The sequence below is a fragment of the Sinocyclocheilus grahami genome, unplaced genomic scaffold (genome assembly GCF_001515645.1).
Source record: "Sinocyclocheilus grahami isolate Dianchi unplaced genomic scaffold, SAMN03320097.WGS_v1.1 scaffold17.1, whole genome shotgun sequence".
In the NCBI taxonomy this organism is placed as follows: Eukaryota; Metazoa; Chordata; class Actinopteri; order Cypriniformes; family Cyprinidae; genus Sinocyclocheilus; species Sinocyclocheilus grahami.
The window spans coordinates 1,619,276-1,633,508 of NW_015505196.1; the positions used below are offsets into that span (position 1 = coordinate 1,619,276).

Here is a 14,233-nt window from a genome sequence, read left to right on the forward strand (position 1 = left end):
TGTTGAACACAAAAGAAGATTTTGTAGAATGTTACCAAACCATTTTTGGTTACCCTTGATTTCTACTGTATGGACAAAAATACAGAAGAAAGAAATTCATACAGGTTTGGAATGGCATGATGTTGAGTAAATGACAATTTTCATTTTTGGGTGAATCTCCCTTTGGTCCTCATTACAATGGTTATATGGTTTTTAAAATAAATAAGTAATAATAAACTATAAAATCTGTCGTTAAAAAAAAACTAAACATGAAGAAACTACAAAACATCTTTTATAAAATTAAAAATATTCCCCAATATGTAATAACAGTAACATTTATAATACATTTCTGCCAACACATAGGCTATTTGTAAAGTGTTAATAACTTCAAGTTCATCAGTGCTGTGCGGGTGACTGATCTCGCTCTGCTTTGATGCGCAGATGCATCGGGTAGCGCTGCTTCACACTTTTGGAGTATTTGCTTTATGCGGTTTCGCATGCACTGTAATGTAAAAACAGTGCCTAATATCGGGGAGTTCTTCCTCGTTTCGGCGATCGGATTCGGCCCACTAATTGATTGGAATGTCCCGGTGCTCCCGATGGCAAGTAGGTGATCGCGGGCCTCCTCAGAACTCTGGGCCCTATGCACTCTGTCACCCTTTTCCCCCCACTAGCGAAGCCCCTGCGGATGATCCTCTCTTGTTTTAGCATGTGTTTGACTACAGTTTTTATTAAAGAAAAAAAAAAATGTACTCAAGTTTTTTAAGATGCTCAGGCCACACACACTATAGACCAGGTATCCTCAAATCTGGCCCACGAGATCCACTTTCCTGCAGAGTTTAGCTCTAACCCTAATCAAACACACCTGAGCAAGCTAATCAATGTCTTCAGGATCGTTAGAAAATCACAGGTAGCTGAGTTTGATCAGGGTTGGAGCTGAACTCTGCAGCGCATTGGCCCTCCAGGGCAAGATTTTAGGAACCCTGCTATAGACAGTCAGGTCTGACATGTTGGCTTTCCAAGTTATTTTTGTGATCACACCCAGAAAGATGAAAACCATAAGTACACACCTTTTTCAAACAAGCTATTTCAGTGGCATAGTAGATGACGAACTACCTGCTTCTTTAGCCACGTCATTTCTCTCTTTTTATTTTTTTTTTCAGTTCCCACTAACAAAAAATACCTATTCATTTTGCTCATGATAGCATCACAAAATCATAGTTTTCATGACGTAACACCATGGGACGTGGAAGTAGCTTGGAAGTACCTTCTGATAGAAAAAGTGTACTGTGTTGCAGTACATTAATGTTTGTACCTCTTATACACTTTTCACTCAGAGGACAGTTAGTACTCAAAAGATAATGTGCTGCACTCTATTACTAATGTTCAAGACGTTAAATAGGATTGGCATTATGCCCATAATTCAGCCACCAAAATGTTGTTTGGCCACGTCACAGCTGAATGATAAGCTGCAGTCTCTCTCATTAACTCCCCTCAAGCTGGAAAGCTGGATTATCTGCCTGAGACTGCTTTATAAATTTATACAGCTTCAGAAGTGACCTGAGACTTTAACAACAGGTCTATCATATCTGACCCCTGTAGGTCGTCCAGTTTGCACACAAACTCATTGTTTAATAGGATTTATTTTCTGACATAATTATAAAATGGTCGCACCTCACATTTGTTATACATTGAGTTGATAGTCAACACAACATGCAGCATCAGCAGTTTAATCATTACTGCAGTTTTATGGCATTGTAGTCAGTGCCACTCCTTTTGCAGAGAGCCTGAAAGATGGGTTTTAAAGGGATAGTTCACCTGAAAAAGACACCCGTGTCACACAATACACTGTCATTTTACCAGCATACTTCAAAATATCTTCTTTTATGTTACACAATCATACCGTTTTAGAATGACATGAGGCCGAGTAAATAATGACAGAATATTCTTTTTTTGGGTGAACTATACTTTTCATGAAAATTGTATTGAACTTGACCAGCATACTTTCTTGAATTTATATACATTCAGAAAATGTTATATCAAACAAATAAATACATCGGGGTCATTCAATTCAGTTCAACTCAGTCATGCTTATTCATTCAGCTGTGTTGTAATATCACTGCTACATGTTTTGACTCAATGCCAGGATGTCTTTAAAAAATGCACATGCTAGCTTGCTGAAACTCACTTCCTCCTGGGGAAATCAAACCCTTTTTTAGCAGAGAAATCTGGATAGTGTCTGGATCCAAGTCAGGGCTGAAACAATGTACACTGCTGTTCTTTGGTACAGGCAAGGTGTAAAGGTAAATGTTACTGGGAACAGAACAACCTGCACTGATCTTTTGGCATTGTCATTATTGGTTGGTAAATGACCCTTTCAAAATGATCAGGTGTGTTATATATATATGTATCTCTCTCAGACTTAATTATGCTGATTTAAACCATAACATGATTACATTAGAGCATTTGCATTGGTTGTATTTTTCTTTTGAGATACTGAATTGTTGGTGAGTGTACACAGTGATACCAACTTTTGTCTGAAGATGTCAGTGTTTTCTCTGAAGTGAGATTTTGCTTCCGTTTATAATTTACTCGTGCCTTTCTCATGAGACAAACAGGCTGAAGCATGTTAACAGCGAATCATTTTGTCATTTTAAATCTGATATCTTTATTTGTTGGCGCAAACGTGTTTTTTGAGGCAGTCACTTCAGCCTCGTGAAAACGACATCGTTCATTGCGTCATGAAGGGAAACAGCCATGAAATTATACATCCTTCTGTTTCATGCATTTAAAGCCCTCCAATTAATCAGTCACATATATAACATATTCTAGCCTTTAAAGAAAAGGTCAGAATATACTGCTACTTTTAAATGGATTTGTTTTTTTGATTTGAGTAAAATAAGGTCAGTGCGTTTAACGTTACATGAAGAGACCCTAACTCTAACCCTTGTTTTGAGTTTCAAAGCCAGCTTGCTAAATAAAGACTTCAACCACTACAAGGATGTGGCTTTTTGTGCTTCTTGATTCTGACAACATTTGTAGTTCTTCTATAGTAACTTCTTAGCAGCTTAAGTATTTAAAACTCACATTTTTTTATTATATTCTAGAACAAAACATTAAAGTCTCTTCGAGTAATCTCAAGACCATATTTTACACTCCAATCAAAAACTGGTATTCAGATAACACGATAGAAAATCTCTAGGGAGCACATGATAAATTAGAGTTGGCCTACAAATTGACATCACGACTGAACATTACCTCAGAGAGTCAGTGCTAAAATTAGCTAAAACATGTAACTAAATAGCATCCATCGCTGTAGTTTCAATGAACAATTAGCATTAGCATTTAATGGTGACAGTAGTGAGTAGTGCAGCACACCCCGATCTCCATTGAGACTGAATGTCATGGGAGTGAGTTGCTCTTCCAGTTGAGTGGCTTTGCTGTGCTATGTAAGACAAGTTAGGCCTTATGACTTGTTACATGGCACTTAAATCTGATGTTAAAAGAGACTAAACTGCCATAAGAAAAAAAGTATTGCTTACAGTATGTTGCAGACAGGAAACAATATCTTTTTTTGGGGTTTGGGAAGGAAATGTGTTTGTTAATGAGTTTAATCAAGCCTATATTACATGCGTATGCTTGGCTTAGGCAGATCTATGTCCTATTTACTTTAGGCATCAAGAGTTTCCTCATATATATGTATATGTTCTGTTTTGTAAGCTGCTCAAGCTTCTGTTTGCACTATATAAGAATTTGTACATAAACTAAACCCTAGTGCAAATAACCCACGTGGAGTCTACAAACAAAGCCAAAATAGTTTTCATTATTATGCTTTTTTGTGCTTATTCTTCAATTTCATATCTCAAGTAGACCTGAAATGTAATCTTTTTCCAACTACCTCTATATTTCTACAATAACTCTTTAAAAATTAAGATTGCGTTTGTGCAATTCAAACTCTAGTTTAAACAGCATTTCTCCTCCAGTCCCACACACAACTGTCAGTTATCTACTGAAAGTGAATGAAACTGGATAAAGAAACTTTAACTTCGAGCTTAGAAAGAGAATGAGGAAGTGTGTTTGGGCATTGCTCTCCCTTTATACAGAGGAAGCAGTGTGCAAAGTTGCTGTTTCCTGTCTCACAAATTGCTTCCACAGGATGGAGGTGGATGCAAGTGTGTAAGAATCTACCACTAATGCATGCTATACTGTGTGTGCAAGTGCACACCATGAGATCAACAACATTCACTTCCAAAATAGTGTGCTTTATAACTATGTATATTTGTCTCTAGGTGTAAATACTGGCACTATGATGAAAACCTCCTCACCTCCAGCGTGATCATTGTCTTCCATAATGAGGGCTGGTCCACCCTGATGAGGACGGTGCACAGCGTCATCAAAAGAACCCCAAGGAAATACCTGGCTGAGATTGTCATGATTGATGACTTTAGTAACAAAGGTAGTGTGAAGATTGTTTTCATTTCTTCATCAAACACTCTACATAGCATGTGTGTACTCTGTGCTTGTCACTGTTTTAAAGTTAGTACATATACTGGCCTTATTTTGTGCAAAATTGAAAAGAAAAAAACAACAACACTGAAGTCATATTTACAATGTAAACATGGAAAAGAGAGGTGCAGTGATGCCAGTGTTTCTTAATAATCACAAAGGAGACATAAATGACTTCACTTGTGTCGGGGAGTAGCTCAGCTGCTTTCAAATCGGTATAGATATTTCAGTAACTGGAAGTAGTGTTGCTGTTGTTTACGTTCCTTACACATTGTATTATGTTGCAACAGCCGAGTAAACCGGCAATAATGATGCTGATTCTCTTTGAATTAAAGTTGTGACGAAATGTAAGATAGATGTTTTCTTCCATATTGTGAAACGGATTAATAAAAAAAAATCTAGGGCAGGAACTTGGTTCTATCTGTCGGTTGTTGATCGGATGGAGGCAAATCAACTGAATATGAGTTTAGGGTCGATTGTAAAAAAGGGGTGGGGCTTAGGCAAAGTAAATAGTTGGAGAAATCAGGCACACATCACCATAGAGAAGTTTGTTGTTTTACCGAAAGACTGAATGTTGACATTTTTATTAAGAATTATAGGGTTAAAAAAAATGTTTGCACAGATGAATTGTTCACAATAAAATCAATAACATGCATTTAGATTAATATTATTCATAATAATAATTAATATTATTACTATTATTTATTTATTTATTTATTTTCATGCTGACTTTAATATAACTGATTTATATTGTGCAGTTAGCTCATAATTTTAATGTAGAGAAGCTGTGGTCTAAAATACATGGAAAGGCTTAAAGGGTTCATTCACACACAAAAAGAAAATTCTGTCATTATTTACTCACCCTTATGTTGTTCCAAACCCGTAAGACCTTCGTTCATTTTCTGAACACAAATTAAGATATTTTTGATGAAATTCTCCGAAATATGACTACAGCATTTTTTTTTTTTGCTTTTTGGTGGTCCTCGGTTTTCTAAATACTCTGTGATTTATGTGTATCACTGTCTTTTAGCAGTTACTGGTTTTTCAGGTTTAAGAAAGTGAGGAATGGTTTTAGTTTTGATACCCCTCTCTAGAGAGTCTATTCTGCACTTCTAAGTGAAAGAGACATATCGTTGCCTCAACCTGTAGGTGGTCTGCCTGAAGACTAATGCTGGGCACTTGTTCATTAATATGGGGCAAGAAGACTGTTACTGAATAGAGATCATTACTCTTTAAGAGATTGCTCACAGGGGAACTATGAATGAATGCAGTGCTGCAGACTTAGCCGATAAGAATCAATAAAGGGCGTATCAGCTCAGAATGTTTCATGCATTTAGTAATAAAGGTCAGTAAAAACTTTGTTGATGCCACACACAGTTTCGATTTGTTTTTCAAATGCAATCTTTAGGGTGGACTGTCTGCCAAATTGGATCCACTTGCTCTGGTATAATTAATGTCTTGTATTTCTACACTGGTTGCTTTAGTAATGATGTTGGTGTGAGTAACATGCCAATAACATTATTTTACAACTGAGTAGCAAGCTATAATTAATATGTGCAGGCAGAAAGCTGGAAGTTTTGCCTCTGCATGTTATATACCATACCTTACCATATTGCCATGGTGCTCATGAGGTACATTAGACAGTATAGAACATGCAAGATTGTCATAGCAAAGTCGGAAGTTCCCCTTTTTTTTTTTTTTTTTTTATAAACCTGCTTCTCTGAATCTGAAAACAAAGCTGGTTCACAGCTATACTTTACACTTTAAATCCAGTCTCCACTCTCCTCTTTGGCTGCGTGTAGAACTATGTGCGGGTGGTGGAGGTGTGGTGGGATGAGTATAAAGACTATTTCTACGCAAGTCGACCTGAGACACTGACGCTGGCCTACGGAGACACCAGCAGCTTGAAAAAGTTCAGAGAGGAACATCGCTGCAAGAGCTTCAAGTGGTTCATGGAAGAGATTGCCTATGACATCCCTCTGCATTACCCACTGCCTCCAAAGAATGTGGAATGGGGAGAGGTGCTTGTATAATCAATGCAAAGAAAAACACAGTTGAAACTGGTTTAAAGATATTGGCATTTGTCATCATTTTCTCTTTCAATAGATCCGTGGGTTTGAGACCAGCTACTGCATCGACAGCATGGGCCACACCAATGGTGGCAATGTCGAAATTGGGCCTTGTCATAGAATGGGTGGAAATCAGGTAAAGGAAAACGATTTAGCAGCAGTACTTTACTTTTTACAGTTTGCATGGCAAGCTTTTTATTTTTCTTCTCTCCCGCTCATTTGATTTTGCTTATGCCTTACTCTAGCTCTTTAGAATTAATGAAGCAAACCAGCTCATGCAGTATGACCAGTGCCTGACAAAGGGGGGAGACGGAACTGCTGTCATCATAACACACTGCAACCTAAACGAGCACACGGAGTGGAGATATTTTAAGGTATGTCACAGGAGGTATTGAGCCATCTTTGGCCTTGGTTTCTAAGTCAAAAAAAATTCTATTTTTACAACAAATAAATAATTTTATTTACATCAAAACATTTGGAATAATAATTTTTTTAGTCAAATCCTATACACAAATTAAGCTGTATATGACACTTTACAATATGTTTCAGTAGTCTAACACTAGTTTATAATTGCTTGGAATAAATAACAGTAAAAATGCTTCTACATTAATCTTGGTTGATCGTTAAAAATGTATTATCTGCAGAAATTAATATATAGGCTACACCATAATTCAGAAGTTTTTTGTAAGTTAAGATTTTATTCAATGTTTTTGAAAGAACATCTTATTCTCACCAAGGCTTTATTTATTTGATGAAAAATTCAGTAAAAACAACAATATTGTCAAATATTGTTGTAAATAAAATAACTGTTTTCTATTTGAATATATTTTAACATGCAATTTATTCCTATGATGGCAGAGCTGTTTTTTTTAGCAGCCATTGCTCTAGTTTTCAATGTCATATGATTCTTCAGAAATCATTCTATGCTGATTTGCTGCTCAGGAAACATTTCGTATCATCATCATCATCATCAAGTGTAATATTTTTCTGAAAACCATACTTTTATTTTTTTGGTGAATGGAAAGTTCAAAATAACAGTATTTATTTGAAATAGATTTTTTTTTTTTACAATGTGAAAGTCTTAACAGTAATTTGATTAATTTAACGAGTCCTTAAAGGTACACTGTGTAACTTTTGGCGCTCTAGCGGTTAATAAACAAAACTGCACTCGTCTTGCGGAAGAACATTGTAGACGGTGTTACTTCTCCCTGTTTGTCATGTAGCTACTGGCCGACTCTGCAGCGGTTGTTGTCCTGACAGGTCTAAAGTCGTCCTAATATTAAATTACAGGTGTACCGTAGTGATTAAGGAGTAGACAAAAACACTGTTTGGAAGATGGGTTCATGATGTACTTGCTCATTATATCATTTTTTAAAATATTTTTAACAAAAAAGTTAGTGTACCTTAATGAATAAAAGTATTAATATCTTCAAAAAAATATTGTCCCCAAACCTTTGAACAATAGTAAAATATAAAAACATAATATTCTTTAGTTAATCGGTTGTTAACAAACATGTAATAACAATGAACCATAGTATATGTAAACTAGATTAAAACCTAGTAATAAATACTGTACAAATAGTGTTTTGTTAGGTTGTTGGCAAACTTTACTCTTGTACCTTGCTGTATTGATTCTTGATTGAACTTTTCCAATGCTTCTGATTTTTTAGGATCTACATCGATTCACACATATACCTACAGGGAAATGCTTGGATCGCTCTGACGTCTTGCACAAAGTTTATATAGCTGACTGTGACAACAGCAAGAGCTCGCAGAAGTGGGAGATGAACAACATTGTGGCAGTTTGAGAGCCAGGCTCAAATGTGCTTCAAGGATAAACACTGACTACAGCAACAGGTTTTACCAGTATAAATGTGACTAATTAGGTTTTAGTCATCACCTGAATAACTGAACTCTGATCATAAACATAAACTTTTTTTCTCCATTGAAGACAATGTTTACATCGGTTCATCCCCAGTGTCCATCGCATGGGTTTTTCTTTGGAATCTGTGGATTGGAGGGGTCTACCTAACAGAATGTTTTTCCCTTTCACAGAATGTGCACAATGTGTGCTGAGATGAATTATCTAATACCACTTTTGTTGCTGCTCCATTATAAAATACAGGTTGTCCATCAAGTACTGGGATGCATATTTTTTTAATACTGGACCTTCATTATGTTTGAGATGACAACCTGCAACTTGAACTATTTTGGTCTTTGGCACAATGGCACATTTTATTTTTTGCCATATACTATGGGTAAAGAATGGGAGTGGAGAGAAATGGGGATATAAGGTCAACAATGAGGGGGAAAAAAAATGATACATTTATTTTTGTCTACTGCATTAAAAAGTTTGATTGGTTGGGGGAATAGATGTGTATTTGTATGTGAAAATCAACGTTTGATTATACTATTCATGGCCAAAAATCATCTCGAGCAAATGGAGCAAAGTTATGTTTTAAGAGCAAGAATGATTGCAATGTGTAAATTTTTGTTTTTGTACAATGTAAATATGATTATTTCTAAATTAACCTTTTGAGATATGCTGGCCTTCCCAATGAAGGTGTAAATATCTAACTTATAATGGTTGTTTTCTCAAGAAAATAAATGGAAAATTTTTACTAGTCTGCTGCTGTATGAAAGTCTGTTTGTAGCAGGTTAAATATTTCAACCATTTAGATGATCATGAGGATTACATTTTTGTAGGCTGTTGAGAATGTTGTTGGCACTTTCCATAAATAGGGTATCCCATTGGTTGCCGTTTTTTTAAGAAGCATAAATTACATCTTTTCTGTAGCAAAATTATGTTAATTAAATTTAATATGGAACCATGAAAAGTAGGCCATTTAAGCATGTTTAATACTGAAGCCATGCCATCGTTTCTGAACTACAGAGTTGTTCCAAATTGTGTCCAAAAGAGTTGCATATCTCAAATTTTAAGAAGCTAAACAGGTTATAATTAGGTCAACGTTTGGTTTTCAGAGTTGCTGACATAAAGAACCACCTCCCTTTATTGAGAAAAATGTCATGCTATTTTGTACTCCATTCTTGGAAAGTGCCTACTAAAAAAAATGGAGATGATCCCAAGCATTTGAATAATTACAATAGACTGTGTGCTGCTTAGGTTGTTCAAGGCAGTAGACTGAGCGCGTGCAGGAAAAGCATCAGCTGTGCAGCAGTCTGTTGGATGCAAGTGAGCAGATGTCATGTGTATGATACACGGCACACCTTATTGTGACTGCATATAACAATATACCCAACCTGTATATAGGACCACTTGTCACTTGGCCAAGCAAAAGCCGAACATAAATCATGTACTCAAATCTAACTCAGATTATAGATGAGGTTGCATGTGCATTTACGCCTCTTATTTTTAAGATCAAGTCATTCATTTGAGAAATTAGTATTTGCCTTTTCAATAGGTCAACCAAATGGCTAACCCCCCCCAAAAAAAACCTTGGTTTAAGATGGCAATTACACCCCCATAGTTCTTATGGCCACCTCACAACAAGAAACTAAACCTAATTGGAAAAAGAAAAAATGGTTCAAAGTCTATTAGAAGTACAATACTCTGCTTTTAATGTAGTTGCACCTGGTTGTAAAACTAGGAGTACAAACAGAACAACTTTAAGAGTTCTAAAACTAAAGCAGAACTGAACAAACTAAAAGGTTAAAAAGTTTGCCTAGTCCATTAGTAACTTTTATATTTCAATAATCTTAGTTATTCAACTAAGCAGCACTAGCTGCTATGAACTTAAACATGGTCTGACAACACCGAAATTCTGCAAAATTATTTAATAAGTCAAAATTGCACAGTGAAAAGGGGAATTGGTCAATATACAAAAAAAAAAAAAAAAAAAAAAGATTGTCTACACAACTTTAAAGCTTGTTTTAAAAATTGACACTACACAAATTGTTCCTTATTTGTCTTAAAATGGCAGTAGTAGATCATAACGAACAGGGAAAAGAAACCAAAGCAACCACAGCTATCAAGACAAAAAGCAGTGCTAAAAAAAAATGCTGTTACATTTACAAAACAGCACATGACCTCAATATGTATTAAATTACACACATTTCTGTACATGTATTGAAAAACTTTAAATGCTAAAAAATGCATTCACATTGTTTTGCAAACAACTCGGCATAAGTTTTCCTGATAGCTTAATCGTCATCATCGTCGTCATCATCATCATCATCATCTTCTACATCCTCCTCTTCCTCATCATCATCATCCTCATCCTCATCATCAGCTTCGGCCTTCTTTCCTGCAGGCCGGCCAGGTCCACCCTTCTTGCCACCATCTGCTTTTCCTTCTTTGGAGCGATATGCAGCAACATCCTGGTTGGAAATTATTTGTTAATACCAGCAAAACATCAAGTGGTTTTTGAAAGTACCTAGAATTGGGCCAACCGTTACCTTTTCATACTTCTCCTTGAGCTTCATGGCCTTCTGCTCATATGGAGTCTTTTCCTTTGGTGAAATCTTGGACCACATCTCGCCGAGCTTCTTTGCAATGTCACCAATAGATGCGCCAGGGTTGTCACTCCTCACCTTTGGGCGATGGTCAGAGCAGAAGACAAAGAACGCAGATCTGATGATAGAGGAGAAAAATAAAATTATACTCAAGTCAAAACAAAAGAAAATCTCATGGGTCTATTTGTGCACTACTCACGGTGGCCTCTTCGGAGCATTTGGATCCTTCTTTTTCCCTCCCTTTGCACCTTTAGGAGGCACAAAGTTTTTCATCTCCCGGTCATAGCGGACCTTGTCATTTTTGGCCATTTCCTCAAACTTGCCCTTCTCCTTTGAGGACATAGTCTGAGAAACATGACACTATGATTAGGTTCTGCCAGACGCAGTGTGTGGCTCTTTATCCTCCCGCACTACATTTGCCTCAGTCACTTGAGTAACAGATGCATCGTGTAATTCTGCCCCACCCCCTACCTAACAACAACCACCACCCCCCGGAAAAACATTGCAGCCCTACTGTTAAACTCACCTTCCATCTTTCAGAGCACTTCTTGGAAAACTCTGTAAAGTTCACCGAAGTCCCTGGGTTTTTCTTCTTATGTTCCTCCCGGCAGGTTTGCACAAAAAACGCGTAAGAGGACGTCTTTCCTCTGGGCTTACTAGGATCTTTACCCATGGCTGTGATATGCTAAAAAAGTGATCAAAACACCAAAAACCGTTTTTTTAAAAAAGCAATAAAAGCAGCAGCATGTATTGTTAGTCAAACCCCCGTTCGAGTGTCGCTTTGTAAGCAACAGTGAAATGGTCGCTCACTAAACGCAAGTTAATCCGATCAAGTTCCTGCTTCGTTTCCATCAGATCACTCAACTAGAACAATAAGCGTCCCTCCATTTTGTTATCCCGCCTAAACTGCAGGAAATATGCACTAGAATGTCTGTCGAGAGCAAATGGTTTCAGATTCTACGCGTTAAAACGAAAATAAACCCACCAAATTAGCAAGACACTACTTCGGAGGACTTTTAGCTGCTTCAGGCTCAGGACACAGACGCTGAGTCTCCATTACGACCTCAAACTCCCAGCCAGTCATGGCTGCTCGCGCTCTTAACTGCACAAGATCACTAAGCTGCTAAAATCCTGGAAAATCTAACGCTACGTCTCCACTACATTAACAAAGCTAACAGTTACAGCTAAGACGAGAACATTTCCATAAACACCACTTCACTTAATTTGAACTAAAACAATAGTAAAGTCTTAAGTTTCGTATAAAATACTTAATTCGTACAATAAATAATCACGACCATGAAACTATTTTTCCTAGACTCGCTCGATAAATGCTCGATTTAAAAAAAAAATCTAAAAACATTTGCTAGATAAACCAAGACATGCTTACCTATAATCAGCCTCAAATGCTCGACAAAACGTACGTAACCTGAGTCTAGTCTTCTTGTAAACTGTTTTGTTGCTGTGCTGCAGGGCGCACAAACTTGATTAAATGCCCATAGACTCCACCCTCTGAGCTCTCGTCTGATTGGTTGGGACAAGTTCAAATTTGAATCGCCAACTTTCTAGGAGCGGTATTGAAGTCCTATTGGCTGTTTATGACCGCAGTCAAGTTTCTTCGTGGAAATTAGATCCAGTTGACGACGCCACTGATCTCGTCAGCTATTGGTTGAACTGGGGATTTAAAATAATGAGCGGTAAGTCTTTGAATCGGGGAAATGCACCTCAGTTTTATTCTTATTTTAAACGTCTGTCTGAAACAAATATGAATAGGTTACACACACACACACACTGAGTGAAAGTGTTTGAGGGATGATCTCCCTGCCAAACAAAATCACATTCAGGTTTTGTGGTAAAGTCTGTAGTGATTCAAACAATGTAGCGCCATATGGACAAAAGCTGAAGTCTGTAGATGTGAGTTTGAAGACGCCTTGCACCTCACACCTCCTCATACGTTAAAGTGTGTGTTAAAACCATCCCATGGCTATTTTTCAATTACTTTCACCCACTTTGTCTGTTATATGCCTTAAGCTGTATTTAGATCCAGTTGACGACGCCACTGATCTCGTCAGCTATTGGTTGAACTGGGGATTTAAAATAATGAGCGGTAAGTCTTTGAATCGGGGAAATGCACCTCAGTTTTATTCTTATTTTAAACGTCTGTCTGAAACAAATATGAATAGGTTACACACACACACACACACTGAGTGAAAGTGTTTGAGGGATGATCTCCCTGCCAAACAAAATCACATTCAGGTTTTGCGGTAAAGTCTGTAGTGATTCAAACAATGTAGCGCCATATGGACAAAAGCTGAAGTCTGTAGATGCGAGTTTGAAGACGCCTTGCACCTCACACCTCCTCATACGTTAAAGTGTGTGTTAAAACCATCCCATGGCTATTTTTCAATTACTTTCACCCACTTTGTCTGTTATATGCCTTAAGCTGTATTAAAGTCACATGGTTTTTGTAGATTCTCAGTTCTCATCAAGTATAACGTTTCTTATGAATGTTCTTCGTGTTACTAAGGTTTAGTGCTTGAATAAAAAACAAAAATATATATTTTTACGTAACCCCATTTTCCCACCGAGAATTATTATTATATATATGTTTCTTATGAATGTTCTTCGTGTTACTAAGGTTTAGTGCTTGAATAAAAAACAAAAATATATTTTTTACGTAACCCCATTTTCCCACCGAGAATTATTATTATATATATTTTTTTTACGTGTGGGCAAATTTGGTGACGTTGGTAAACATACACGATCAACAACATTTTTGTTCACTGAGTACCACTGGATATTAGAAAGTATTACAACAGAAGATAATGCATTGCATAGTTCACGGAAGCATTCTTAAAACTGATATATCAACAAGCATTCATTTTCTTCTAATCCTTAATATATAAACAAAGTTCATTATTCATTATTATAGCACAATAAACAACAGAACTTGTAGACATTGTTAGCTGCTGTTGTTGCTATTCTCAGCAGAATTTGTGCCAGTGTTACTATCATAAACACACACATACATGTAAATGTGCCAATGCAATTTAAAAAATAAATAAATAAATAAAGGATAGGCTAGTTTATTTAGCTGAAATCTTAGTATAGGCACTTGGGCAGTTCAAGCCAGTTCCATGCAATGTGTGGCCATATAGATTCATTGTAGAAAACTACACATTTTAGATGTAACTGTGATGGAGAACTAA

The 14,233-nt window shown here is 36.8% G+C and overlaps 2 protein-coding genes across 2 annotated transcripts in view; one reads left to right on the plus strand and one right to left on the minus strand.

The window, feature by feature from the left end:
• Positions 1–9,990, plus strand: part of LOC107551995 (N-acetylgalactosaminyltransferase 7-like) — a 17,376-nt gene extending 7,386 nt beyond the window's left edge. Inside the window, exons 3-7 of the mRNA XM_016233808.1 lie at positions 4,269–4,488; positions 6,288–6,506; positions 6,592–6,690; positions 6,800–6,928; positions 8,225–9,990. Of these exons, the coding sequence (XP_016089294.1) occupies positions 4,269–4,488; positions 6,288–6,506; positions 6,592–6,690; positions 6,800–6,928; positions 8,225–8,362 (805 nt within the window). The 3' untranslated portion in view covers positions 8,363–9,990. The remainder of the gene's footprint in view (positions 1–4,268; positions 4,489–6,287; positions 6,507–6,591; positions 6,691–6,799; positions 6,929–8,224) is intronic.
• Positions 9,991–10,344: 354 nt separating this feature from the next.
• Positions 10,345–12,517, minus strand: hmgb2a (high mobility group box 2a). Its single transcript, XM_016232158.1, has 5 exons — positions 12,415–12,517; positions 11,554–11,712; positions 11,227–11,372; positions 10,971–11,145; positions 10,345–10,892 (listed from the first exon to the last, which is right to left on the minus strand). The coding sequence occupies exons 2-5, from the start codon at positions 11,698–11,700 to the stop codon at positions 10,716–10,718; spliced, it is 645 nt and encodes a 214-aa protein (XP_016087644.1). The 5' UTR covers positions 11,701–11,712; positions 12,415–12,517; the 3' UTR covers positions 10,345–10,715.
• Positions 12,518–14,233: the final 1,716 nt, after the last annotated feature.

Bases quoted from the DNA above. Each gene is read 5' to 3' on its own strand.
- hmgb2a (XM_016232158.1), bottom strand. From the start codon at position 11,700: ATGGGTAAAGATCCTAGTAAGCCCAGAGGAAAGACGTCCTCTTACGCG. The intron at 11,146-11,226 runs GTGAGTAGTGCA...CTCTATCATCAG, and splicing joins AATGCTCCGAAGAGGCCACC to ATCTGCGTTCTTTGTCTTCT. The intron at 10,893-10,970 runs GTAACGGTTGGC...ATTTCCAACCAG, and splicing joins TCAAGGAGAAGTATGAAAAG to GATGTTGCTGCATATCGCTC.